Source organism: Mauremys mutica, chromosome 7, assembly GCF_020497125.1.
Source record: "Mauremys mutica isolate MM-2020 ecotype Southern chromosome 7, ASM2049712v1, whole genome shotgun sequence".
In the NCBI taxonomy this organism is placed as follows: domain Eukaryota; kingdom Metazoa; phylum Chordata; order Testudines; family Geoemydidae; genus Mauremys; species Mauremys mutica.
The window spans coordinates 57,160,766-57,188,251 of NC_059078.1; the positions used below are offsets into that span (position 1 = coordinate 57,160,766).

Genomic DNA, 27,486 nt, shown 5'->3' on the forward strand with positions numbered 1-27,486 from the left:
TCCTGAGGTCCCTTCCAACCCTGAGATTCTATGATTCTATGAACATATGCAGTGTATATTGTAGAAAGGGGTAAAAGAAATGCAAATGAAACGTGCTACTGAATTAAAAACCTATTAGGGCTCCAAAAAGAGCAGCAATATATTGTGTTTTCTTTTTCAGATCTCTGTGTGTTTTGCAAGCAGGAGTTGAAAGTGGAAAGAAATCAAAACTCTGGTGGAAGTTGATTGTGTCCCTTTTAAGAGCTCTGCTGATAGCTTTGAATCCAAAAGCCAAGCCTGTGTTGATGCAAATTATCTAACTGATAAAGGGAGGTGAGAACTGCCAGCACAAAAGAAATTGCCTAAATAAAAGACATGGTATAACAAAATATCTTTAATAGATTTGACACTAATGTTATTGTTAATATTAAACATTTGAAATAAATGTAATGTTAGTAAGTACCCCTGTAACAACGTATAGTCTGTATGATTTTTGGAAAAATCCTTTAAGGTAATATGGTAATGATGCTTCTCAGCTATTACCTGTGAATAAACTTAAGCTTAACACAGCAGGAAAAACATTACAAACTTGGTCTGCTATATAAGAAGAAAAACTTGAGGTACACCACCTCATGAATTTAATAACTAAACAGTGGAATAATTTCCCCATAACCCTTAAAAAGTAGAAGCCATTAAAACCTGGCCTGTCTATAGAACAAAAAAACACAGGAAAATATGGGGGTAACTCCTCTGTTTTGCCTGCAATCAACAAGGGTATTTGTAAAAGAAAGGAATCTTTTAAGCGATAATCAATGCCACCCTGAAAGCGGTAGAAAAATGTTTTTTTTCTCTTTCAGAAAATCAGAAAAAGCTAATACCAGCTACAGAACAACCTATTACAAAAACAAATAAAAGTTTAAAAAAAACCATACTGCAATAGCTACGGAATGTACTGAAATGCAGATATTTAGAACATAAGATGTTTTGGGTAATATCAGAGAATATTAAGGTTTTGATACATCTGTTAAAGCAAAGAAAAAGATAATTGTTTAATACCTATCAATATAACTGGATGCAGTATGTCTCCAGTACAGTAAGACAAAATTTGTTAAGTGAAGAAATTGTTGTTAAACTTGCACACCAACAGGCTCTGGAAGCAAAGATATGGAAAGCTAGCCCACTCCACAGATTGCACCTGGGATCCTTCTGGCTACCCCAGACCTCAAGCCAGTGGGCTGGGGAGGAAGGGAAACTATTGGACACTAGAGGTTGTACCAAGTGGACTCCTCAAAAGTGGGTATGCTTATCCATGCCTATTGCTCCAAAGCCCTGTAGTAAAGACATCTCACTAGGATCCTGTATGTGGGATAAAATTAATAATTGGACCAAAGTATTGTATAATGGGCAATGTATGTGTTAATTCTTGGAAAGAAGTGTTTTAAAAGGATAAAAGTGTTAGCAAGCCACCAGTAGACAAATGTACATGTAATGTACCGTATTGTCCTGAGTATAGGCCGCACTTTTCCCCCCTAATTTAAGTCTTTAAATTAGGGGTGCGGCCTATAATCAGGAACTTGAAAAAAAAACAATAAAAATATTTCAAATCCCAGCCCCGGCTGGGAATCAGAGCGCTCTGGGCTGCCCGCTGCGGCGGGGAGCCCAGAGCCCTTCAAATCCCAGCCGCGGCGGGGAATCAGAGGGCTGTGGGCTGCCCGCCGCGGCGGGGAGCCCAGAGCCCTTTAAATCCCAGCCGCGGCCGGGACTCAGAGCGCTCTGGGCTGCCCGCCGCGGCGGGGAGCCCAGAGCCCTTTAAATCCCAGCCGCGGCGGGGAATCAGAGCGCTCTGGGCTGCCCGCTGCGGCGGGGAGCCCAGAGCCCTTTAAATCCCAGCCGCGGCGGGGAGCCCAGAGCGCTTTCAATCCCAGCCGCGGCGGGGAATCAGAGGGCTCAGGGCTGCCCGCCGCGGCAGGGAGCCCAGAGCCTTTCAAATCCCAGCCGCGGCCGGGACTCAGAGGGCTCTGGGCTGCCCGCCACGGTGGGGAGCCTAGAGCCCTTTAAATCCCAGAGCGGCAAAGCAGGGGCAAAAAAACAGTGCGGCTAGAGCAGGGGGGTGGGGGGGGCCACGAAAAACTGCGCGGCTGAAACTGCAAACGGGGGGGAGAAACAACAACAAAAAAACTTGGTGCAGCGGGAGCAGTAAGGCGGCGGCGGGGAACAAAAACGGTGCAGCTGAAGCGGGAAAGCAGGTGTAAAAAAAAAACCAAACCGGCAGCACGGCCAGAGCGGTAAAGCGGGGGGGAGAAAAGAAAAAAAACCACGGCTGGAGCGGCAAAGGAGGGGAAGAGGGGGAAAACAGCACGGCTGGCAAAGCAGGGGAAAAAACAAAACAAAAAACCCTACAGGGCGGCCAGACCCAGGGTGCAGGGGGACTCCCTGTGCTACAGAGTGGACGCCTGGTCTAGTTGGGGGGAGGGAGAGGGAGGCGGCCAGGGGGAGTGGGGAGAGAGAGAGAAGGGGGGCGGCCAGCACTTCAGCGAGGAGCTCACCCCACGGCCCCAATTGCCGTGCTGTCTTCCGGGAGGGCTCCGCGCTGCTCCGGTTGTCAGGGAGGGAAGGACGCGGGCTGCCCTGTGGAATTTGCTGCAGGGCGCTCCTCTCCTCCGCACCCTATAGGGCAGCCAGAGCAGCAAACAAAACCAAAAAAAAAAGCAGTTGTTCTACTAATGTGTATATTTTCTTTGTTAAAAAAGTTAAAAATTTATTTTTTTTAAAATAGCACCAAACTTTAAGTGTGCGGCTTATAATCAGGAGCGGCCTATACTCGGAACAATACGGGTAAGTACTGTGTTTACCAATAATCACATTTACTATTTGCCACAACCAAAAAGTCTCAGGTTACTGTGCGCACTGATTTAGCTGAGTTCTCTATCAATCTTGGCATTGAATGGCAAACAGTTACCAATCATCTGTTTAAAAAGGTAAAAAGGTAACATAGTTCACAAAAACAAAAACAAACAAACAAAACAATGTGGGAAACAGAACCATTCATATTATACACGCAAATGGGGACATGTTAAGAATTGCCACTGCAGAAAGACATAACAGCTTACCATTGGTATAACATAACCCACAACTACTGGCATACTAATGTTACTACCCCTAATTGTTTTTGGTTTTAAATTGTATGTGTTTAATTAAAATGTTTAAAATGTGCTGGTGGATAAAACAAATGTATGCAAAGCTAAAGCCACAGGCCAAAATCACCTCCCAGTATTTTCTATTACGTGGACTAAATAAGAAGTGACACTGGCGATAAATAATCTAAGGCCTGGTCTACACTAGGACTTTAAATCGAATTTAGCAGCGTTAATTCGAACTAACCGCTCAACCGTCCACACCAGGAAGCCATTTAATTCGAACTAGAGGGCTCTTTAGTTCGAATTCGGTACTCCACCCCGACAGGTGGAGTAACGCTAAATTCGACATGGCTAGCTCGAATTAGGCTAGGTGTGGATGCAAATCGAACTTAGTAGCTCCGGGAGCTATCCCACAGTGCACCACTCTGTTGACGCTCTGGACAGCAGTCGGAGCTTGGATTCTCTGACCAGCCACACAGGAAATGACCCGGAAAATTTGAATTCCTTTTCCTGTCTGGGCACTTTGAATCTGACGTCCTGGCTGGACATCGGGGCGAGCTCCGCAGCACCTGCAACGATGCAGAGCTCTCCAGCAGAGGAGTCCGGCCAATCCAAGAATAGAAAGAGATCCCCAGCATGGACAGACCGGGAAGTCCTGGATCTGATCGGTGTGTGGGGCGAGGAGTCTGTGCTGTCAGAGCTGCGCTCCAACAAGCGGAATGCAAAGACCTTCGAGAAGGTCTCCAAAGCAATGATAGAGAAAGGATACAGCCGGGATGCAATGCAGTGCCGCGGGAAAATCAAGGACCTGAGACAAGGCTACCAAAAAGTCAGAGCGGCAAACGGACGCTCCGGAGCCCAGCCCCAGACATGCCGCTTCTACGAGGCACTGCATGCCATTCTAGGTGGGTCTGCCACCACTGCCCCACCAGTGACCGTGGACTCAGTGGATGGCATAGTGAACCTGGACAGTTCCTCCTCGATGTTCGCCGATGTGGAAGATGAGGAAGGGTCTGTGGAGGACGGCGCAGGCGACAGCGAACACAATACCGCTTTCCCTGACAGCCAGGATCTCTTCATCACTCTCACAGAGATCCCCTACCAACCCTCCCCGGCCGTTAACCCGGACTCTGAATCAGGGGAAGGATCAGGCGGTAAGTGCTATAAACATGTAAACATTTATTTTTTATAAAACAGGTATAAAAAAATAGAAATACTATATATAAAATTTTCAATGAAAAACTATATGAAAAGTAGGTCCACACATATAGGGATTGAACAATAATCCTCCAGGGACAATTCAACAAAGGTCTCATTTAGGTCCTCGAAAAGCCTCCGCAGGAGGTTCCTGGGGAGAGGTGCCTTGTTGGGTGCTCCGTGGAAGCACACTCTTCCGCGCCAGGACATCCTTATGTAGATGGGAATCATCGCCTCCACAAGCATGGCCGCATATGGTCCTGGTCTCTGCAGGGCTTCCCTTAGCATCCGCTCTTTGTGACTCCGAGGGACCCGCATCAGGGTGATCTCGTTCATGAAACGCTGCATCTAATTAGGGCAATTAGTGTATTGTTACTGTTGTGAATGGTTGACTTTTACTTTGCATAACAATGACCCTCGCTTAACAGCCACGTGTTGTAGGCCACATAGGAAAAGCATACATTGATCTTTCCCGTGCACTGGCGGGAGTGGCTGGAAAAGGGTCAGAGTATATGATTTCCAGATTGCCTTTAGCGGGAGGGCACAGCTATCCATTAACTGATAAGCAGAATGTACTGTAAGGCTTACCAGGACTGTCTGCTAGACGGATTCAGCTGTCTCTCCCCACTTGTCCACTCTCCTGTGCAATGCCGCAGCCAATGAGAGCGTATTCCGAAATCTCGAACTTGTCCTGAGATCTCGTGAGACTTGTTGCCCTGTATGGTCTTGTTCAGAGAAACTGACTAGACTGTGTTCACTGTTCGCAAACATGTATCTGTTCAAGGAAATCACTTACTTTTCCCATCACACAGCTTCGGCTCTTTCCCGGACTGCCCTGGCATCCCCCTCGCAGAGGCTGGCGCAGATTAGGCGGCGAAAGAAAAAGACTAGGGACGAGATGTTCGCGGAACTGATGGCCTGCTCCAGAGCCGAGGCGGCAGAGCAGAGACAGTGGAGGGAGACCCTATGTCAACAGCATCGCACACACATCGAACGGGAGGATAGGTGGCGGCAGGAAGACCAGCAGGTGACTCAAACGCTGCTTGGGCTAATGAGGGAGCAAACGGACACGCTTCGGCGCCTTGTTGATGTTCTGCAGGACCGCAGGCAGGAGGACAGAGCCCCCCTGCAGTGTATCTGCAACCGCCCTCCCCCGCCAAGAAGTCCTGCCCCCCCTCGCCCAAAAGTACAAGACGGAGGGGCGGTAGGGGCCGTGAGAACTGTCACTGCACCACTGCATAGCGCTAATGTACCACACACCTCTCACGCTATAAATTTGTAGAAGTGCTTCCCTTACAGGCTCACCCAGTCCCAAATCCAAGTTTCATCCCCCCACTGTGTATTAGATTATTAAAAGCTGTTTGCTGTTATTCACTGTTTCGGTCACGTCTTTCGTGTCAGAGGATTTTTTTGTGTATGGGGCGGGGGGGAGGGGATTTATAATTGCACGGTATAGCCTACATTACCAGGGTACAGACTTGGGGGCATGATCAACTGCAGGGCACACACACACTGCAGTCAGTAGGCACCAGGGTCACTCTGTGTGGTGTATGCTGCCCCGGGTCATTCTGTGATGTGTATGCTTGTCCAGGGTCCTAGCGCCTGCCACCCCCTTAATGTTAAGGCACGCTGCCCTTACCATGCACTTCCACCGTAGCAACGAGCCTCTCCGCTGCCCTGAGCCCCAACAAGAGCCCTCATCCACGGACAGATACTCACCCTTCCCCCACACCCCTCACCCCTTCCTACGCCCAAACCCGCAGCCCACTGCCGTCATCCAAACCCCTATCCAAAGAAGGCACCACTCGCCCCTTCCTGCAAACCCACCCCTTCCTGCAATCCCTCCCCTTCATGGACAACCACTTGCAACCGTCCCCCACCCCAGAGACCTATGTAGGAGCAGGAGGATGTCATTCCTCTATGGAACAAGCGGTCTGTACATCAGTGCACACCGTGCCCAGCACAGTATGTGTCCATGTTTCAACACCTGAACAGAAATGCAAAGTAAAACAAAGATTTATTAATAATGAGTGTAACAATTAATTTGCTTTAAAACGTGCTTTGGAAGTGGGGGAAACTTGGAGAACGGGGTATGTAACCGCAGATCGAAATCGACACATACAGACACAGGCCCAGGGTCAGTTTCTCTTGAAAGCAAGTGGAGAGTCATAGGTTACCCTGCTCTCCGAGGAAACTTGCTTTCAAAGCTTCCCGGATACACAGCGCTTCCCGCTGGGATATTCTCTCGGCACGGGTGTCTGGCTGAGCGTAAAATGCAGCCAGGCGATTTGCCTCAACCTCCCATCCGGACAAAAAGGTCTCGCCCTTGCTCTCACAGAGATTGTGTAGCACACAGCAAGCAGCAATAACTACGGGGATATTCTTTTCGCTGATGTCCGAGCGAGTCAGTAAGCTCCGCCATCTCCCCTTGAGACGTCCGAAAGCACACTCCACCACCATTCTGCACTTGCTCAGCCGGTAGTTGAAGAGTTCCTTCTCTCTGTCCAAGGCGCCTGTATAGGGCTTCATGAGCCAGGGCATTAGCGGGTAGGCTGGGTCCCCGAGGATCACTGTAGGCATCTGCACATCCCCAACCGTTATTTTGTGGTCCGGGAAGAAAGTACCTGCCTGGAGGCGTTTAAACAGACCAGAGTTCCTGAACACACGCGCGTCATGAACCTTGCCCGCCCACCCAACGAAGATGTTGGTAAAACGTCCCCTATGGTCTACCAGTGCTTGCAGCACCATTGAAAAGTAGCCCTTTCGGTTAATGTACTCGCTGGCCTGGTGGGCTGGTGCCAGGATAGGGATGTGAGTCCCATCTATAGCCCCACCGCAGTTTGGGAATCCCATCGCGGCGAAGCCATCTATGATGTCCTGGACGTTTCCGAGAGTCACTACCTTTGAGAGAAGTTGCTCAACGATTGCGTGGGCTACTTCAATCACAGCAACCCCCACGGTAGATTTGCCCACGCCAAAGTGGTTCGCTACTGACCGGTAGCTGTCTGGCGTTGCAAGTTTCCAGAGGGCTATGGCCACTCGCTTCTGCACACTCAGGGCTGCTCACATCCGGGTGTCCTGGCGCTTCAGGGCAGGGGCCAGCAAGTCACAGAGTTCAAGGAAAGTGCCCTTACGCATCCTGAAGTTTCGCAGCCACTGTGATTCATCCCAGACCTGCAGCACTATGCGGTCCCACCAGTCCGTGCTTGTTTCCCGGGCCCAGAATCGCCGTTCCACACCATGAACTTGACCCATTGCCACCATAATCTCCACGGCACGGCGTACCCTGCTTTGTGAGAGGTCTGCGCCACTCTGTGAATTCCTGTCCTCACCGCGCTGCCGGAGCCTCCTCGCCCGATTTCTCAGCAGCTGACTGTGGAAGAGGTGGACGATAAGGTGCGAGGAGTTGACAATGGCCATAAGTGCAGCGATGATCGCAGCGGGCTCCATGCTCGGAGTGCTGTGGCGTACACGCTGTAACTGACAAGAGAAGGGCGCGAACAGATTTCCCGCCTGAGCTTTCAGGGAGGGAGGGCGTGATTGACGGTTCAATGACAACAGTTACCCAAAAGCACCCTCGACACATTTTTCCCCCAGGAGGCATTGGGAGCTCTACCCAGCATTCCAATGGGCAGCGGGGACTGCGGGAACTGTGGGATAGCTTCCCACAGTGCACCGCTTCCAAAGTCGACGCCAGCCCCGTTACTGTGGACTCAGAAATTCGAATTAGTGTATTTACTGTGGATACACAAATTCGACTTCATAAGGTCGAATCCACAAATTCGACTTAAGTAGATTCGAAATAGTGTAGACAAGGCCTTAGTGTCAAAAGGGGGATATGTAGGAGCAGGATTTTATAATGTCCCATAAGAATTAAAGTATAATTTGATTTCATCCTGCTAGCCACCCTTTTTAAATAGCAGAAAGAAATGATCCTCTGGGACTATAAGATTCTGTTTTCCCATATGCATTACAAATTGGGCCCTCTCTAACTCTTTGTTTTAAGATTTGGGTAGTAAGAGACAGGATTCTCTATTGTGTCTATGTTTAAGTAAATTAGAGAAACACTGAAAGCCTGGGTCTCAATGTAAATTGTCTTAGTTATTAACTGTAAAACTTAGCAAGGTTTAATTTGCAATACCTTTTTGCTGGATATAAAATACTACTGTTTGTATTCTCAATCTGTAAAAGCAGCAAAGAATCCTGTGGCACCTTATAGACTAACAGACGTTTTGCAGCATGAGCTTTCGTGGGTGAATACCCACTTCTTCGGATGCAAGTGGTAGAAATTTCCTGGGGCAGGTATATATAAGCAAGCAAGAAGCAAGCTAGAGATAACGAAGTTAGATCAATCAGGGAGGATGAGGCCCTGTTCTAGCAGCTGAAGTGTGAAAACCAAGGGAGGAGAAACTGGTTCTGTAATTGGCAAGCCATTCATAGTCTTTGTTTAGTCCTGAGCTGATGGTATCAAATTTGCAGATGAACTGGAGCTCAGCAGTTTCTCTTTGAAGTCTGGTCCTAAAGTTTTTTTGCTGTAGGATGGCCACCTTAAGATCTGCTATTGTGTGGCCAGGGAGGTTGAAGTGTTCTCCTACAGGTTTTTGTATATTGCCATTCCTAATGTCTGATTTGTGTCCATTTATCCTTTTCCTTAGAGACTGTCCAGTTTGGCCGATGTACATAGCAGAGGGGCATTGCTGGCATATGATGGCATATATTACATTGGTGGAAGTGCAGGTGAATGAACCGGTGATGTTGTGGCTGATCTGGTTTGGTCCTGTGATGGTGTTGCTGGTGTAGATATGTGGGCAGAGTTGGCATCGAGGTTTGTTGCATGGGTTGGTTCCTGAGCTAGAGTTACTATGGTGCGGTGTGCAGTTACTGGTGAGAATATGCTTCAGGTTGGCAGGTTGTCTGTGGGCGAGGACTGGTCTGCCACCCAAGGCCTGTGAAAGTGTGGGATCATTGTCCAGGATGGGTTGTAGATCCCTGATGATGCGTTGTAGGGGTTTTAGCTGGGGACTGTATGTGATGGCCAGTGGAGTCCTGTTGGTTTCTTTCTTGGGTTTGTCTTCCAGTAGGAGGCTTCTGGGTACACGTCTGGCTCTGTTGATCTGTTTCCTTATTTCTTCGTGTGGGTACTGTAGTCTTGAGACTGCTTGGTGGAGATTTTCTAGGTGTTGGTCTCTGTCTGCGGGGTTAGAGCAGATACGGTTGTACCTCAGTGCTTGGCTGTAGACAATGGATCTTGTGGTGTGTCCGGGATGGAAGCTGGAGGCATGAAGGTAGGCATAGCGGTCGGTAGGTTTTCGGTATAGGGTGGTGTTGATGTGACCATCACTTATTTGCACCGTGGTGTCTAGGAAGTGGACCTCCCGTGTAGATTGGTCCAGGCTGAGGTTGATGGAGGGGTGGAAGCTTTTGAAATCGTGGTGGAATTTTTCCAGAGTCTCCTTCCCATGGGTCCAGATGATGAAGATGTCATCGATGTAGCGTAGGTAGAGAAGGGGCGTGAGTGGACGGGAGCTGAGGAAGCGTTGTTCCAGGTCGGCCATACAAATATTGGCATATTGTGGGGCCATACGGGTGCCCATAGCGGTGCCACTGATCTGGAGATATATATTGTCAGCAAATTTGAAATAGTTGTGTGTGAGGATAAAGCCACAGAGCTCAGCAACCAGTTGTGCTGTGGCATCATCAGGGATACTGTTCCTGACAGCTTGTATTCCATCAGTGTGTGGGATGTTTGTGTAGAGAGCCTCTACATCCATGGTGGCCAGGATGGTGTTTTCTGGAAGGTCACCAATGCATTGTAGTTTCCTCAGGAAATCAGTGGTGTCACGGAGATAGCTGGGAGTGCTGGTAGCATAGGGTCTGAGTAGAGAGTCTACATATCCAGACAGTCCTTCGGTGAGAGTTCCAATGCCCGAGATGACGGGGCGTCCAGGATTTCCGGGTTTGTGGATCTTGGGTAGTAGATAGAATAACCCTGGTCGGGGCTCTAAGGGTATGTTGATTAGTTCTGGTGTTAGTGTAGGGAGTGTCCTGAGTAGATGGTGCAGTTTCTTAGTGTATTCCTCAGTGGGATCTGAGGGAAGTAGCCTGTAAAATTTAGTATTGGAGAGTTGTCTGGCGGCCTCCTTTTGGTAGTCAGACCTGTTCATGATGACAACAGCACCTCCTTTATCAGCCTCTTTGATTATAATGTCAGGATGGTTTCTGAGGCTGTGGATGGCATTGCGTTCTGCACGACTTAGGTTGTGAGGCAAGCGATGTTGTTTTTCCACAATTTCTGCCTGTGCACGCCGGCGGAAGCATTCAATGTATAGGTCCAGACTGTCATTTCGACCCTCAGGAGGAGTCCATGTGGAGTTCTTCTTGTGCGAATGAGGAATGTATGCATCAGGAAAAGATAAGGTGTGAAGGCAATTGTTATAGCCAGAGTCAAGGAAGAAGTAGTAAAGAGACTTAAAGAACATCAAAGAATCATCAGGCACTGCTTACTAGCCAGACAGCTGTTAAACTGTCTGGCATTGCAGAGTGGATACATGCTTCGCAGTGTAAGAATGCACCACCCCCAGCGAACCAATCATCACCTTAGGACCACGCAGAGTCAATTTTGACTCCAGAAGAAGATGTAGAGGAACAGCCTGCAATACCTTACAATCTACGTTCTCCTAAGGGTTACCAGAAGCAGATGACGACCTAAAGCAAGGCCCAAGAAGAAGCAGTAGTGAGCCTAGCACCTGCTGCCTGGCGGACGTAAAACCATGACTGCGGTTTCCTCAGTTGAGGTTGTCAGAACCAGAAGGGCCCTGCCTCCAACATGCGCCTCTGGTGGTGCCTGTTCCTCGGCTGCTGGTGTTTTAAGGTCTGGGGAGTCCACAATGACAATTCTTTTATCCCGCAGCAAGTGTGGATAGCTCAGACCCTTAATATTTCTAAATGTTGGGTCGGCAGCCACATCCCAGCCCACTCTCAAACTGGTGTTCCTGTCCTGGCTATCCCACTCAATTCGTCAGACCTCACTGGAGGACCTTGTCCATTTAACACAATATGGAACAGTAATGACACCTGGGAAGAGGCTATTGGCAGTATCTTTATCCCACTTGGGGGAGTAATACACCAGGCAAAAAGGCTCCTGAGGTTACGAGCAATAGTTAAAATAATGGCAAATAAAACTGGAGAAAGTTTAAGAGCCCTGGCCAAAGAAACAGGGGCGATCCGACAGGTGGCCCTCCAAAACCGTCAGGCATTGGACATAGTGCTGGCGGCCAAAGCAGGGACCTGTGCTCTCATTGGAAAACAATGTTGAGTGTTTATACCTGACAATACCAATGAGGTAATAAATCGCGCTAGCCACTTAGAACAAATCGCGTATCTTCCCCATGAAGAGCCAAGTTCTTTATGGAAGTGGCTAAGTAACCTGTTCAATTTCTCTGGCATAGGAAACTGGTTGTTTCAGGGAGCCCTGACTATCCTGTTTGGAATCCTAATAATTTTTGTATGTTTTCAGTTAGTCTCCTGTTGTACCCAAAATTGTGTAAGGTATGCCACCCAGGTGACTGCCCCAGAACAAAGTGCTAATATGATAATTTTGAATATTGCTAATGAACAAAGAAATAAAGAATGGTTAATATGTGGAACCCAGTAAAATTTTGGTCATGGCGTGAGCTTGACCAAAAGGAGGGATTGTGAAAGTAGAATGAATTATTTTGTAAAAATAAGAATGGATTAAAGAAATGTTGTATGTACTTTTAAGCAGAAATAAGAAATGTTGAAATACAGGTGCCAGGAAAAGAAACATTAGGCGTAAACAATGGTGCTAATGGCGAAACATTAACAGAAGATCGGTAATAGTTAGTAAGGAAATAAGATATGCATGCCTAGCCCAGGTAAACTTATCTGCTTCTGCTTCTTTTGTTATCTTGTTAAGTTCTCACCCTTTTATCTGTATAAATAAGATAATTTGTATCTTGCATGGTGCTCACTGTTATATCCTTGGGGGGAGCCGGTTTAGGAAGAAATCAGTTGAGGCCAGAGAGCTGACAGCTAACAAAACCACCATTTTATTTACAGAGAGAGAGAGCTCACTCAGCCAGCTGAAGCTGGCTGAGCTAACCCATAATAATCTAACTCAGTTGCCATAGCAACAAAAACCATGACAACCAAATACACAACACTCACATTATCTGGGTGTTATTAGCAGAGCGCTGTGCTAATAAAACAGAGTGGTCTGACAAACTGTGAGTCCTGAGTCTAACTTTGACACCAGCCAGAAGAACACAAGAACGGCCATACTTGGTCAGACCAATGGTCCATCTAGCCCAACGGCTTGTCACTCACAGCGGCCGGTTCCAGGTGCTTCAGAGGGAATGAACAGAACAGGCAGTGATCAAGTGTTCCATCCCCTGTTGTCCAGTCCCAGCATCTGGCAGCCAGAGGTTTAGGGACACCCAGAGCCTGGGGCTGCATTCCTGACCATTCTGGCTAATAGCTATTGCTGGACCTTCCTCCGTTAACTTACGTCATTTTTTTCTGAACCCAGTTGTACTTTTATAGCAGCCCACAGCTGTTATATGACAACGGTAAAGAATCCCAGAGTGGGACTGGGAAGACAGTGCTGTAATTAAGGATGTGAATCAGGAGATCTCAGCTATTCCCTGCTCTACTGCACATCACTTTACCTGCTTCTGCCTTGTTTTCCCCATCAGCAAAGTGGGGCTAATGCTACTTTATCAAGGGCTTGGAGGTCATCACATAAGAATGTTTTGTATAAGGGTATAAAATAATTGAGCTGAACTGGGGCTGGCTGATGAGAGACAAAGCAAAACAGAAGGTGAGAGTCTGTGTCTGGGTGAGCGCTCCAGCCACAAGCAGCAAGAACTAGAAGTCTCAGTGTCTGAGCAGAGCTCTAACTGGGATGGATAGTACACATGCCTGGACTGGCTGTAGGGTTACCAACTTTCCAAAACTGGACACTACAGACCTCCCGTCGCTCTCTCCCCCACCTCCCCCAGGACTCACCTGCCATCTGCAGAACTGGGCTGGGAGAAGCTGGCGTGGAGCCTGCCTGCTTGCCCAACCAGAGCATGGCAGAGCAGAGAGGGGTGTCAGTCCCTTGCGCGAGGGGCTGGGGACAACTGGGGCATGGCAGGATGGGGGAAGGGGGTTGGTGCCCTGAGCAAGGGACCGGGAACAATTGAAGCACGACGGGGTGAAAACAGGGGTCAGTCCCTGAAGAGGGGCTGGAGAGAACTGGGGCCCCGGGACGCTGAGAAGGCAGGATGGGATGTCACAGGGACCGAATCCGGCTGCCAGCCCCGCTCCTCAAATGCCGCTCACTGTCAGGATCCCTCCCCCGGGCGACACCGGTACCTACCTCTCTGCCAGAGCCAGGAGCCACTTCTGCCAACAGCAGCTGCTCTGCAGCTCTTCTGCCCTCCTGGTGGCAGAGACTGATTGCTGTTACCAGACTTTTGGTGTCCGGTCAGCAGTTCTGACTTTGGGCACTTGGCCACTCTAGATGGCTGTAGAGAATGGTGTGATCTGACCAGGAGAGGGGGGAAAGGAGAAGGGGTGATATCTCATACATCAGGAAGGCAGGCCCAGCTGCCTTGGGGACAGATGGAGGAAGGTGATAGAAGTCTCTGCAGTACAGAAAAGACGGGGGGAAGCAAGCAAAGGGCTGGTCCTTAACTCTCACCCACGAAAGCTCATGCTGCAAAACGTCTGTTAGTCTATAAGGTGCCACAGGATTCTTTACAGATTCTTTTGTTGCTGCCTAGGCCAGCGTCCTTTGTTCCTGTGAGGCTGGGCTGGGTTTGTCCCATACCTGCCCTGATGAGATGTGAACTGCCTCTCAGCTCTTTTTTTGCCTGAGCTTGCTTTAAGCCATGAGGACACATTTTCAGCCTCATAACTACATACATGAAATTATAACCTATAACATAACATTACTATAACAACCATGCTCAGTGCATCATGAGCCTTCTGAAGACACCCAACATGACAAACTTTGCATTGGATACCACACAATCATTTTATAAAGATGAACATGGGAGTGTAGGGTGTTCCCCCGAGGTACAGAGTGTCACACCTCCCATCTTAGTTTACTGCAAGAGGGTTAGTCACTGACACGCTCGAAAGCAGTTTGTGTCATAGTTCTCTTGGCATCCAGCCATTAAGGCCATGAGGCAGCGTGCCTCAGTTTCCCCATTCACACACAACAAACCAGGTTTTTAATGGTTTCTCTTGGATAAGCTTTAAACCTGTTTACAGATATTGATTGAAAAGTAGCATTATCATAAGGTTTAACGTCCATGTCAAAATTCTTATCCTCAAAACTTAACATTAATACCAAAATTTTTATCACAGATGGGTGTTTACAAGTATCTTTATGATACCACGCCCTCTGTTCTGATAGTGTAGTTTGAGGTTAGTTTGTTCATTATCTATGGTGTTCTTTGACTCCCTCCCATGTAATCGGTCACTGGCTTTTCTTTTCCTCCAGTGTTCTCCTTGTGTGGGCTCTTAATTTAATCATGTTTTTGGAATTTTGGTGCCTCAGGGTCTGGCAAGATAGGTGTTCAGAGGGATTCTGCACATTGGCTGGCCCTTTGGGGAACTGTCTCTCAATCCCAGGACTGTACATATGCAGAAAATCCAGCTCCCCTTTTGGGGTTACCCTGTGTTTCCCGCTCCCAGCACTGACTCTTTCCCTGACCCCTAGAGGGGTATGATCTGTGTTCTCTGGGCTAGATGTGTTTACCCTTTGATCAGATTCACCTTTTCCCAGCAGCTTTCCCATAACTGCTCTCTGTGTCTCACCAGCCTGTGGGAAAATATCCCCTTCTCTGTTAGTTGGGTCATTTGTATTCTGGCAAACTGCCACCTGGCAACTTCCTGCTCCCAACTCCTCTGTTATTACAGGCATTGGAGTTGCACCTTGATTTAAAGAGACATAGTGACTTTCCAAAAACTTATCAGAAATAGCATCCTGAAAAATTGGGACCTGGATTGGGGTACCCTCTGCCACCCCTTTGTCTGTCCCTGAGAAGTCAGCTGTGTGACTGCTCTCCTCCAGGAGGTCAGTTACACAGTTCCTTCTCAAAATCTGGGCCACAGGCTGAGTGCCTGGGTGCACAGATGCTGACCCAGCCATCCTCTTAGTGTCCTGGACATCCTGCCCCAAGTGACTAGTGAGGAAACATTCCTGTACCCCCACTATTCCTTCCCCAGTTTCCTCCTCTGTGCCCCCTCCTAAGTCACATTTCTCTGTACTCCCTGGGAAGGGTTCTGTCTCTTGTTCAGCTGCAGAACTCTGCCAGCTAACAACTGGGTCAGTTCCTTTAATCACTGACAACACTTCTCCTGCCCCTGCACCTGAAGGCATGTTGCCTTCTGCTGGAAAGGAGCTAGTCTCAGCCTCTGCCATAATTGCAAGCAACCTGTTTCCCTTTCTTACATAGTCACAGGAATCCTCACCCACCTCAGTGGTTTCTGAGATCCCCTGTCCCTTCTCTGGGTTCTCCTACGGAACACATTTCTCTCTGCTCCCTAGAGCCGGCTTTGCCTCTGGTTCAGCTGCAACCTGCTGGCAGTTAACAACCTGGACAGTTCTCTCCCTGGCAGGCATTACACCCCCATCCCTTCCTGCAGTGCAGGAGCTGGTCTCAACCACTCTCCCACCTGGAATCATGTGGTTTCTCCCTGCTGCAGAAGAATCAAGGAGACTCTCTCCCATTCTCTCAGCAGTTCCTGAGACCTTACCCTTTCCCTCAGGGGTCCCAGCACAAAGCTCCCTCCTGCTGCAGGCAAATACTTTAACCTGAGCTACACAGAAAAAATCATTACCAAGAAGCAGGTCGACTAGGAGGTGTTCTCTTACCTCCGCAGTCAAAACACTTTCCAAATCTTCCCACACCACATAGATTTTAGCTAGTGGTATGAGGAATCTGCTTTCGCCCACCCACACAATTTGGCCAGGTAGCATACTGGCCTTTGGGACCACACTCTGCTTAACCAGAGGGATCTGGGCCCCTGTATCCCTCTGCCCCAAGTATTCCCTGCCATCAATTTGGACAACCTCAACATGCTCCATATCTGGTTCTGCAGAGGCTAATAGCAGAAAACCAATATAATAGGTTTCAATTGCTTGGGGGGTTTCTGTGTTGAGGACAGCAGAATTAACATGAGCTATCGGTTGCCTGCTTCCTCCTAGCACAGGACATTTATTCCTCAGGTGATCAGTGGAATTACACTGATAGCACCTTTTGGGCTCTTCTGCTGTTACAGGTAGGGGCGGCAAGTTATACAGCCCTTGTGGTGCCTGGGCTCCACCAATATTTGGGGCCGGGTCTCTCCCTTGCCCCTGCCTGCTGCCCCCACATGCCTCCCCTGAGTGTGCCCTAGCCCCACTTGCTGCCCCTGCTCACCTCCCCCAGGCCCAGGAGCCTGCAGCTCCACGCTGACTCTACTCTGCCGGCTCCCGGCATCAACTGCTGCTGCAGGGTCCTAGTGCCCCCCATCCACTAATGGCAGGGCAGGCTGCCCTTACCCTGCCCGTCTGCCCTAGCCTTGAGCCTCTCCAATGCCCCAAACACCTCAACCCCAGCCAGAGCCCATATACCCCTGCACTCTAATCCTCTGCCCCAGCCAGGGGCGGCTCTAGGAATTTGGCCGCCCCAAGCAGTCATGCCTGCGGAAGGTGTACTGGAACCGCGGGACCAGCGGACCTCCCGCAGGCATGACTGCGGAGGGTCCGCTGGTCACGCGGCTCCGGTGGAGCATCCGCAGTCATGCCTGCGGGAGGTCCACCCGAGCCGCGGGACCAGCGAACCGTCCGCAGTCATGCCTGCGGGAGGACCGCCAGAGCTGCCTGCTGCCCTGCCGGCAAAATGCCGCCCCAAGCGCGCGCTTGGTGCGCTGGGGTCTGAAGCCGGCCCTGGCCCCAGCCCTGAGTCCCCTTCTGCATCATGAACCCCTCATCCTCAGCCCCACAGCCCCCACTCCACACCTCAACCTTCTGCCCTAGCCTTGAGCCCCCTCCCACACCCCAAACCCCTCATGCTCAGCCCCACAGCCCTCACCCCTGCACCCCCTCCTATCCCCAAACTCCATCCCAGAGTGTTCACCCCTCCCCCTTCCCATACACCACCTCCTGCCCCCAAACTCCCTCCCAGAGCCTGCACCCCTTGCCCCCACCCTGCCCCAGAGCCTACACCCGTCACCCCCTTTTGCACACCCAGCCCCTGCCCCAGCCTGGAGCCTGCACCCAAATTCCCTCCCAGAACCTGCACCCCATACCCCCTCCTGCACCCCAACCCCTTGCTCCATCCCAGGGCCTGCACCCCAGACCTCCTCCCCCCACCAAACTGCCTCCCAGAGCCTTAGGTAGGTGGGGGGCGGAGTTTGGGGGGGGGCAGGTTCTGGACACCACCAAAATTTCTACAAACCTGCCATCCATGGTTACAGGAGATTTGGGATGAGGGTTAGGGAATGTTTTTGAGTAAGAGAATGTTTAGACTCCCAACCCCCTTCTGTCTTCCCAGGGGCAAAATGGGATCCTCCCTTCCCCCATTTTAAACCTCTTTTTCTGTGGGCTGCCCTCAATAGACACCTGATTCTGTTCAAAGGCATCAGCTAAAACAGCCGTCCCATCAACATTACATCTTTGTCCCATAGACACTGCTTTACATCAGCCTTACATATGCTCAGGAAATGCTCTTGAGCAACAAGATCCAACGTTCCCTCAAAACTTGCTACCTCTTTACCCCTCAACCATTTTCCCAACAAACCTTTAATTTTGTTTACCTATTGAAAGAAAGAAAGAAATAATGGAGATATACCTATCTCCTAGAACTGGAAGGGACCCTGAAGGGTCATTGAGTCCAGCCTGCTGCCTTCACTAGCAGGACCAAGTACTGATTTTGCCCCAGATCCCTAAGTGGCCCCCTCAAGGATTGAACTCACAACCCTGGGTTTAGCAGGCCAGTGCTCAAAACACTGAGCTATCCCTCCCCCTTACTCATACCTATGACTCCCCATTACTCATACCAATATCCCTCTTAAGATTCCTAAATTTAACTCTATATGTTTCAGGGGTAATCTGAAAACTTCGCAAAACACGATTTTTAATTTACAATAGTCTAAAGCATCTTCAATAGGCTTTCCATTGAATACATTTTGAGCTTTGCCAGTTAATTTTGCAATCAGGGTAGGAACCCTCTTAATATCAGGGATTTCATGTATTACACACAGCCTTTCAAAGGTAGTCAGATATTCAGCAATATCATCGTCCTCACTGTATGCAGGACATAAGTGTTCGCACTTGTGGATTTTCAGAGTGATGAGAGTCATTGAGGTCGGGGGGTTCTGGTTCTGCTTTTCTAGCGGGTCCAGATGGTGTTTTTGCTCTCTCTCTCTCTCTCTCTTTTTCTTCCATAGCCCTTCTGTGTGCAGTCTCCTCCCTGGCTACCTCTTTTTCCTTTTTCCTTTTTTTTCTCTCTCTCTTTTTCCTTTATCTCCAGTTCTTTCAGTTCTTTCAGTTGCAATAATCTCTGGTGCTCCCTCTCCTTTTCTGCACTCTGCAGCCTAAAAAGCTCCAACTTTGAGTAAAAGCAGTGAAGCAATTGCATTTTCCTGCTTTTCTATTCCTGCTTTCCTTTCCTGAAATAAACAAACAGAAAATAACAAAACTGTGACCTCCTCCTGACTGTTCTTAGCAACTGCACTTAAGATTCACAAATATCAGTGCTTAAAGTGTGAACTTCATTTGGAGTAACAAGCCATACATACACCCTGCTCGCTGCACCACTGTGATGTTCCCCTCTGGTGTTATCTGGACCAGTGATCTACTAGGTCACTCCAATCCTTGGCTCTGGGAGCCAGCCTTACCCTGCTCTGCTGGGAGAACCCCCACTCCTGGGTTGTTCACACACAGCCTCTGGCATGTAAGCTGCTCCTTGGATTGTGCAACCAAATGACACTAGCCAATATCTCCTGTCCCAGACACAACTCTAGATCTAGGTTGGATATTAGGAAACACTATTTCACTAGGACGGTGGTGAAGCACTGGAATAGGTTACCTAGGGAGGTGGTGGAATCTCCATCCTTAGAGGTTTTTAAGGCCCGGCTTGACAAAGCCCTGGCTGGGATGATTTAGTTGGTGTTGGCCTTCCTTTGAGCAGGGGGTTGGATTAGATGACCTCTTGAGGTCTCTTCCAACCCTAATCATCTATGTCTAGATCACAGCGGACCCTAACTCTACCCTCCAGTGTATCTACCTCTCCCCCCAGCTTAGTGTCATCCATGAACTTTGCAATTCATCCCATCATCCAGATCATTAATGAAGATGTTGAACAAAACTGGTCTCAGGACCGATCCCTAGGCACTCTGTTTCATACTGGCTGCCAACTAGACACTGATCACTATCCATTGAGCCTGACAATCTAGCCAGCTTTCTACCCTCCTTATAGTCCATTCATCCAATCCATACTTCTTTAACTGGCTGGCAAGAATACTTTTGAAGACCATATCAAAAGCTTTGCTGAAGTCAAGATATATCATGTCCACCACTTTCCCCATATTCATAGAGCCAGTTATCTCATCATAGACGGCAATCAGGTTGGTCAGGCATGACTTGCCCTTGGTGAATCCATATTGACTGTTCCTGATCACCTTCCCCTCCTCCAAGTGCTTCAAAATGGATTCTTTGAGGACCTGCTCCATGATTTTTCTAGGGACAGAGGTGAGGCTGACCAGTCTGTAGTTCCCTGGATTCTCCTTCTTCTCTTTTTAAAAGATGGGCACTATATTTGCCTTTTTACAATCATGTGGGACCTCCCCCGATCGCCACGAGTTTTCAGAGATAATGGCCAATGGCTCTGCAATCACATCAGCCAACTCCCTCAGCCCCCTCAGATGCATTGCATCCGGCCCCACGGACTTGTGTATGTCCAGCTTTTTTAAAGAGTCCTAAACCTGTTCTTTTACCACTGAGGGCTGCTCAGCTCCTCCCCAAACTGTGCTGCCTAGTGCAGCAGTCTGGGAGATGACTTTATCTGTGAAGACCGAGGCAAAAAAACATTGAGTACTTCAGCTTTTTCCACATCATCTGTCACTAGGTTGCCTCTCCCTGAACTTCTTGTTGCTAACATACCTGTAGAAACCGTTCTTGTTATTCTTCACATCTCTTGCTAGCTGCAACTCCAACTGTGTTTTGGCCTTCCTGATTACACCCCTGCATGCTCAAGTAATATTTTTATACTCCTCCCTAGTCATCTGTCCAAGTTTCCACTTCTTGTAAGCTTCCTTTTTGTGTTTAAGCTCACCAAAGATTTCACTGTTAAACCAAACTGGTCGCCTGCTAAATTCCCTGTAAGCTGCGCGGCCACGCGACTGTGCAGCAGCCTATTTAGCATGGCACATGCGCTCAGGGAACCTGCCTGGGAACCTGCTGCGGCCAGGGCAGGGGTGCCCCTCCCCCAGCCCCAATCTAGCCCAGCCCCCAACGTGCCACGGCAGGGGAGGCTCCCCATCCCCAGCTATGCTGCGGCCCAGACCCAGCCACAGCTGGGGTGGCCCGGCCTGGACCTGTCACGGCTGGGGTGCCCCTCCCTGAACCTAGCCCTGGCCAGACCTGCAGGGGCTGGGGGAGGGGCGCCTATCCTGTGGCCTCAGCCCCAGAGCTGCTGCGGCAGGGAGAGATGCCCCTCCTGCCCAGCCCAGGTGCTGCTGTGGGGAGAGAGAGCTGGGGAGAGTCCTCTCTCCCTGCTCTAGCCCCAGTGCACCCTCCTGCATCCCAAACCCCTCATGCCTGGTCCCACCCCAGATCCTGCCCCCCCAGCTGGAGTCCTCACACCCCTGCACCCCAACCCTCTGTCCCAGCCTTGAGCCCCCTCCCACACTCCAAATCCCTCAGCCCCACCCCCGCCACATGAATTTTGTTATGTGCACCAGTATGGAGGTGATGCTCTTGCACTGTAGTTTCAGGGTGAGCAACACCCCTGTGTCCCCCTGTAGTGGGGTGGCTCCCCCATTCCAGCGGAAAAAAGGTTAAAGTCAGCCTGGGAGAAGGTTGTGGCTGACAGCTGCTAAGATGGGCTGATTGGGGAAGTGGCTGCAGCTGGGCCATGCCCCAATCAGGCCACAGCTGGCCTGTATAAAAAGGCTCTGAGTCATAGGCCCAAGAGGAGTCTCTCTCCAGGCTGGGAGAGAGCAGGGCCTGGCTGCCTGTAGCAAGGGTACTGAAAGTGAAGCAGGGTTGGGAAGAGCCAGGGGAGCTCCAGGCTGGTAATGCCCCAGGCTGCAGGGCCTGGTCCTAGGCCCACAGAGGTACTGGCTGGTAGAGGAAGGCAGCTTGTCCAACCCCCCTTGCCTATGATGAGTGGCTTTTATACTGCAGTCTGCCCCAGGGAGTGGGGGCTAGATGGTGACTGGCTGTAGCCCATGACTGGGGCAAGGTGGGGATAGAGAGTGGAGAGACCCATAGAGACTGGTGGAGGTATGGCCAGGGGGCAGCCCCAGGGCAAAGGGGCACCTGGGTCTGGGAGGGACATGGGGTAAGGTGAAAGCAGGACACTGGTCCTGCAGAGGGTGCTCTGAGGCTGTAAAAGAGCTAATTCCCTGAGATGACCACCAGGAGGTACTGCAGGGGTGAGTCCTGCTCCTTTACACCTCCCAACTCTGCCCATGGACTCAGGGCTCCAGAATTCAGCCCTGCTGCTCTTGGGGTGCTGGGGATTGGGGCTGTGGGCCCCACAGGGGGCCATAGACCCCCTGTGAGAGTTACTGCTCTAGGGGGCTTGTTACAGGGAAACCCCCAACACCAGCATCCTCCCATGGCAGACCTCAGAAGCACTGGCATGACCCACCTTGGTTTTCCCTTTATCCACCCGTGCAAAGGAATATTGTGTCCCAGCAGCAAATGTAAGCCTTCTGATTTTATATAAAGGTGCTACAGTCTACAGATCCCCCATGATGAAAGCAGTCATTCCCCACCCCTCCTTTCCAAGACCAGGTGTCAGTGGAGCAGCTTTTCAGTCCCATTCAAATGTCACCTAGTCCCAGTCCCTTAGCCCTGCTCCAGGACTGTATTCTCCAGGCTGTCTGCCTGATAGGACCAAGTCCCACTGGCTCTCACAAGGCTGGTTCTATAGCCCCAAGTCAGCTGTCCCATGATTGACCTCCCCACAGTATTTCACTCCTCCAGGACTCCTTACATGTGAGCCCTGCCCCTGCTCAAGGGAACCTTCTTCCAGGCCCAACCCCTTGTTTGTGGGCCCTGATTACACTGACCCAGCTGGTTCTTCCCCTCATTCCTGGGCCCCTCTGCACCAGCCTTCATGCAGCTCAGCAGGGTCCCCCAGCTCCAGCCAGTCCTCCCCACAGCTCAGAACTCATCACCAGCAACTCACAATTACCACTCTCCTGCAGCTCTTTCCCTCTGGCAATTCTTGAGGCTCCATATAAGAAAGGCAGGGGAGGGAAGGACAAATATCCACCCCCATATGTTCTGAAAGAACAACCAGCCACCTGCCCCCCAAACATTTTTTCAATGGCAATGTGTGTGTGTGGGGGGGGGGGGTGTCTGAAATGTGCATGGCTTTCAGTAAAATCCATGTTATTTTTCAAAAGCTGACTCAGTTTCAGTTTGTCTGTGGACCAAGAGCATTTCAAAAGCAAACAAAAGCATTTGCATTTAGGGGAATAAAGGTCATTTTTAATCACAAATCTTCAGTCAGCTGTAACTGGGGCCCTATTGTGTTAGGATGGTGCTGCAGAAACACAGAGTGAGCCCATCCCTGCCCCACAGAACTCACGACCTGAACAGGTGAGAGAGTAGGTGGGAGGAGAAACAGAAGCACCAAGAAGTGGAGTGAGTCACCCAAGGCCATATGGCTGGTCAGTGGCAAAGCCCAGAATGGGTGGATTTGCTGACTCCCTGGCTAGTGCCCTATCCACTAGGCCACACTGCCTCCTCCTAAAGAGGCTAGGACTCTTCAGTTTGGAAAAGAGAAGACTAAGGGGGGACATGATAGAGGTATATAAAATCATGAGTGATGTTGAGAAAGTGGATAAGGAAAAGTTATTTACTTATTCCCATAATACAAGAACTAGGGGTCACCAAATGAAATTAATAGGCAGCAGGTTTAAAACAAATAAAAGGAAGTTCTTCTTCACGCAGCGCACAGTCAACTTGTGGAACTCCTTACCTGAGGAGGTTGTGAAGGCTAGGACTATAACAATGTTTAAAAGGGGACTGGATAAATTCATGGTGGCTAAGTCCATAAATGGCTATTAGCCAGGATGGGTAAGAATGGTGTCCCTAGCCTCTGTTCGTCAGAGGATGGAGATGGGTGGCAGGAGAGAGATCACTTGATCATTGCCTGTTAGGTTCACTCCCTCAGGGGCACCTGGCATTGGCCACTGTCGGTAGACAGATACTGGGCTAGATGGACCTTTGGTCTGACCCTGTACGGCCTTTCTTATGTTCTCCTTTAGATAGCACTCCGGGGTTCTGTTCCGCAGGACTCGCGGAGTGACCCTGGGCACAGATTTCCCAAAGTGCCTAACTCAGAGTGCAGCTGTTTTATGGGTGCCCAGGTGGAGGCACCATTAGGTCTAACATTCTAGGCCACTTTTGAAAACGTGAGTCCTGGCCTCCCTCATTTGAGGTTTGAGCAGCGCTATACTGTATCCAGCCAGATCTCGGCAAGCAGAAAATGCAGTTCCTCTGCTGGCTGAAGATCCAAGCAGTTCAGTGCTAGGAGTAAACACCAGAAGCTCTTTCATTCCCCAGCTCTCACCAGAATTCAAATCCAAATGTCTTCTCCAACAAGCCCTGCCTTCCAGACTGGCAGCAGCTGTCTTGCAAAGCAAGTTATGCTTCATGCATTTTTTTAACAGAAGGCCTGAATGGAATTTTTATTGGAAAGAACATTAATCTCATTGGAACATCAACAACTTATGCAACCACCAGCTGAGCTCTTATTCAACAATGACAGAGAATCGGGTGTTTTCCCTTGTTTACAAAACGACTGGCTGAAGAGGGCCAAAGAAGGTCTGCAAAGGTGGTGAGTCACTCTGAGACGAAGTTTAAGCCAGCTTCTTTGACACTAGTGGATACCTGCTAGCTTAGTCAGAAAATTCCTTGCAAGGTGTTGAAGGCCTTGACTTTGCTGTGGAAACAGGTGTGCTCCTCACTCAAGTTAGTTCAGGCCATGTCTGAGGTTGCCAACCCCACAGGACTGGCCTGGAGTCTCCAGGAATTAAAGATTAATCTTTAATTAAAGATTGTCATGATTAAATCTCCAGGAATACGTCCAAACAAAATTGGCAACCCTACCTGTGTCTATGCTACAAAGGCTGTACTGGTACAGCTGTACTGGCAGCCCTCCCTCCCCCCCCAGCATAGATGCAGGTTGTGCTGACATGAGTTTTTCTGGCACCATGGTAACACCACGGCCCTGACAAAGGCCCTCTTCTGTTGGCATAGCTGCAGCTACAGGCCGGGTTCTGCAGGCACAGTTATGATGCTAGGGGTGGTCCCCTGGCCTTGCCTATTCCTGACTGACAGCTATGCCAACAAAACTTTGTAGTGTAGACATGGCCTGACTCAAGGTGAAATCTTAGTGACAGCTAGGCAGGGTGTCGTTTTCACATGAGTTAGCTGCTCAAGTAAAAGCTGATGGGGGGGAGTTTGCTCGTTAACTTGGCCTGCTAACGTGTGAAAACAACTAACTGCCTTGTCCTCACTTGGATTTCTATTCTGACTGAGTTAACATGAGTGAAGAGCACACGACCCCCTTTCCCGCAGTGAAGACAAGGCCAAAGTTTGCTAAAGCTTTGAATTATTAAGGCCAGGTCTACACTACGAAATGAAGTTAACCCAGCTGTTGCTCAGGGATGTAAAAAATCCACCCATCCCGAGCGATGTAGTTAAGCCCACCTAAGCCCCTGTGGAGACAGCACTAGGTTGATGGAAAAATTATTCCACCAACCTAGCTACCACTGTAGTGAGTGACTACACTGAAGCATTACAGCTGCACAACTGCAGCAGTTTAAGTGTAGACATACCTGAGGGTCTGAATGCTTGTTGCCCTCCCCTCGTGCTGTCACTGACAGTACAAAGTGGGTATGAAAATGCGCCCACATCAGAATAGTGGCATTTCACGCTGTCTTTGAATTGATGCAAGTGACACCACATGGTGCAGAGCACCAGTGAATCAGGATCTAAGATTGAACCCATGTTGTCTCCAGGCCTTCACTACAGTGTTTCATCAGCACTTGTTAGTGAAGGGAGGGAAGGGAAAAACTCCCACACCCTCCCTGTGCCCGCAAAACTCTCAGTGTAGATGGAGCTATATCCCCAGTAGAGTGCTTCTGTGGAGAGCCAGTGTCATCTGGTGTCACTATGCTGAGCAAGAAACCTCCTGCACCTACACTACCGGCCTTGGCAGTGGAGCTATCCTGGCACAGCATTGGTAGTGCGGACAAGGCCTTTGACAGTGAACATCTCCCTTCACCTCAGTGTGGTCTGTCATCTACCAAAGTCCCTGTTATCATGGTATCTGCGCACCACTCCTGGCAAGCAGGGCAGTGCTGGCAGCCCCATTGTACAGATGGAAACTGAGACACTGAGGGACGAAGTGACTGGTCCAGTGTCGCCCAGGGAGGTTGTGCTGGAGCAAGGACTTAAACCCAGGTCTCTCGAGCACTGGGTGAGCCCAAGCCCCAGGACCAGCCTTCTTGCCCTTGCTGGCAAAGCATGTCTTTACGCCCATGTCTTATCCAGGCCGGGAGGAGCTGATTGCTTATAATGAGGCTGTCTCTAAGCATGTGAGACAGTGGGGGCCAAGCTTTTTCCTTTCCTAGTGGAATTGGGCCCACCGATGGCATTGACACTGATGGGAAGAGGGCACAAGAGAGCAGTTAGGATGGGGTGTTCAGTGACGTGTGGGCCTGGTGAAGGCTGACCGGCCTCTCCTTTGTACCCTGCCCATACAATGAGAGCCAGAGTGGCTCACTCAATAAAACGAATGGCTGGAAACTTGGAACAAACACTCCCTCACGCAGAGGCCATCCAGCCTGTGGTCTCACTGCTGCAGAATGGGGAGAGGCCTAGAGTAGCTAGGGTTTTTAAGAGGGCTGGATAAATGGCTGACCAGTAACAATGCTTATAGGAGGAACCTAACTGTCTCGGTGATAGGCACAGTGCAAGAATGTGACCAGGGCAGTAGATCCACTCAGAGTAACCAAGGCAACATGCTTCAGGGAGCGAGCTTACCATGGCAGGCGTTGTATAATGGGCTGGCTATGTCAAGTCAGGTCCATCCTCTGACACACAGGGGTTCTGGCTCCTATCAAGAGGCAGGAGACTGCGCTCCATGGGCCAGTGATATGATCTGCTGTGGAAAGTCAAAAGAACGAGGAGTACTTGTGGCACCTTAGAGACTAACGTGCTGCCCCTGCCCCAAGCACGGGCTCCACACTCCCATTGCCCGGTAACTATGGCCAATGGGAGCTGGGGGGTGGTGCCTGCGGGTGAGAGCAGCGTGCGGAGCCTCCTGCCCCCGCCCCTCGCCTAGGAGCTAGACCTGCTGGCCACTTCCAGGGCGCAGCGCAGAGCCAGGACAGGCAGGGAGCCTGCCTTAGCCATGCTGCACTGCTGACTGGGAGCTGCCCAAGGTAAGCACCCCCCCAATCCCGAGCCCCAGCCCTGAGTTCCCCCAAACTCAGAGCCCTCTCCTGCACTCCAAACCCCTCTTCCCCAGCTCCACCCCAGAGCCTGCACTCCCAGTTGGAGCCCTCACCCCCCTGCACCCCAAGCCCCTGCTCTAGCCTGGAGCCCCCTCCTGCATCGCAAACCCCTCATCCCAGGCCCCACCCCAGAGCCTGCACCCTCAGCCAGAGCCCTCACTCCCTCCTGCACCCCAGCCCCAGCCCAGAGCCCCCTCCTGCACCTTGAACCCCTAATTTCTGGTCCCACCCCAGTTAGAGCCCTTACCCCCTCTTGTACCCCAACCCCCTGCCCAGTGAAAGTGAGTGAGGGTGGGGGAGAGCGAGTCACTGAGGTAGGGAGAATGTAGTGAATGGGGAGCAGTGCCTCGGGGAAGGGGCGAGGCTAGGGTGTTTGGTTTTGTGTGATTAGAAAGTTGGCAACCCTACC

The 27,486-nt window shown here is 50.2% G+C and overlaps 1 protein-coding gene across 1 annotated transcript in view; it reads right to left on the reverse strand.

The window, feature by feature from the left end:
- The window catches only part of LOC123374742 (broad substrate specificity ATP-binding cassette transporter ABCG2-like), a 66,649-nt gene extending 48,820 nt beyond the window's left edge, over window positions 1-17,829 (reverse strand). The window contains exon 1 of the mRNA XM_045024986.1: window positions 17,771-17,829. Within this exon, the coding sequence (XP_044880921.1) occupies window positions 17,771-17,781 (11 nt within the window). The 5' untranslated portion in view covers window positions 17,782-17,829. The remainder of the gene's footprint in view (window positions 1-17,770) is intronic.
- Between the last annotated feature and the right edge of the window lie 9,657 nt (window positions 17,830-27,486).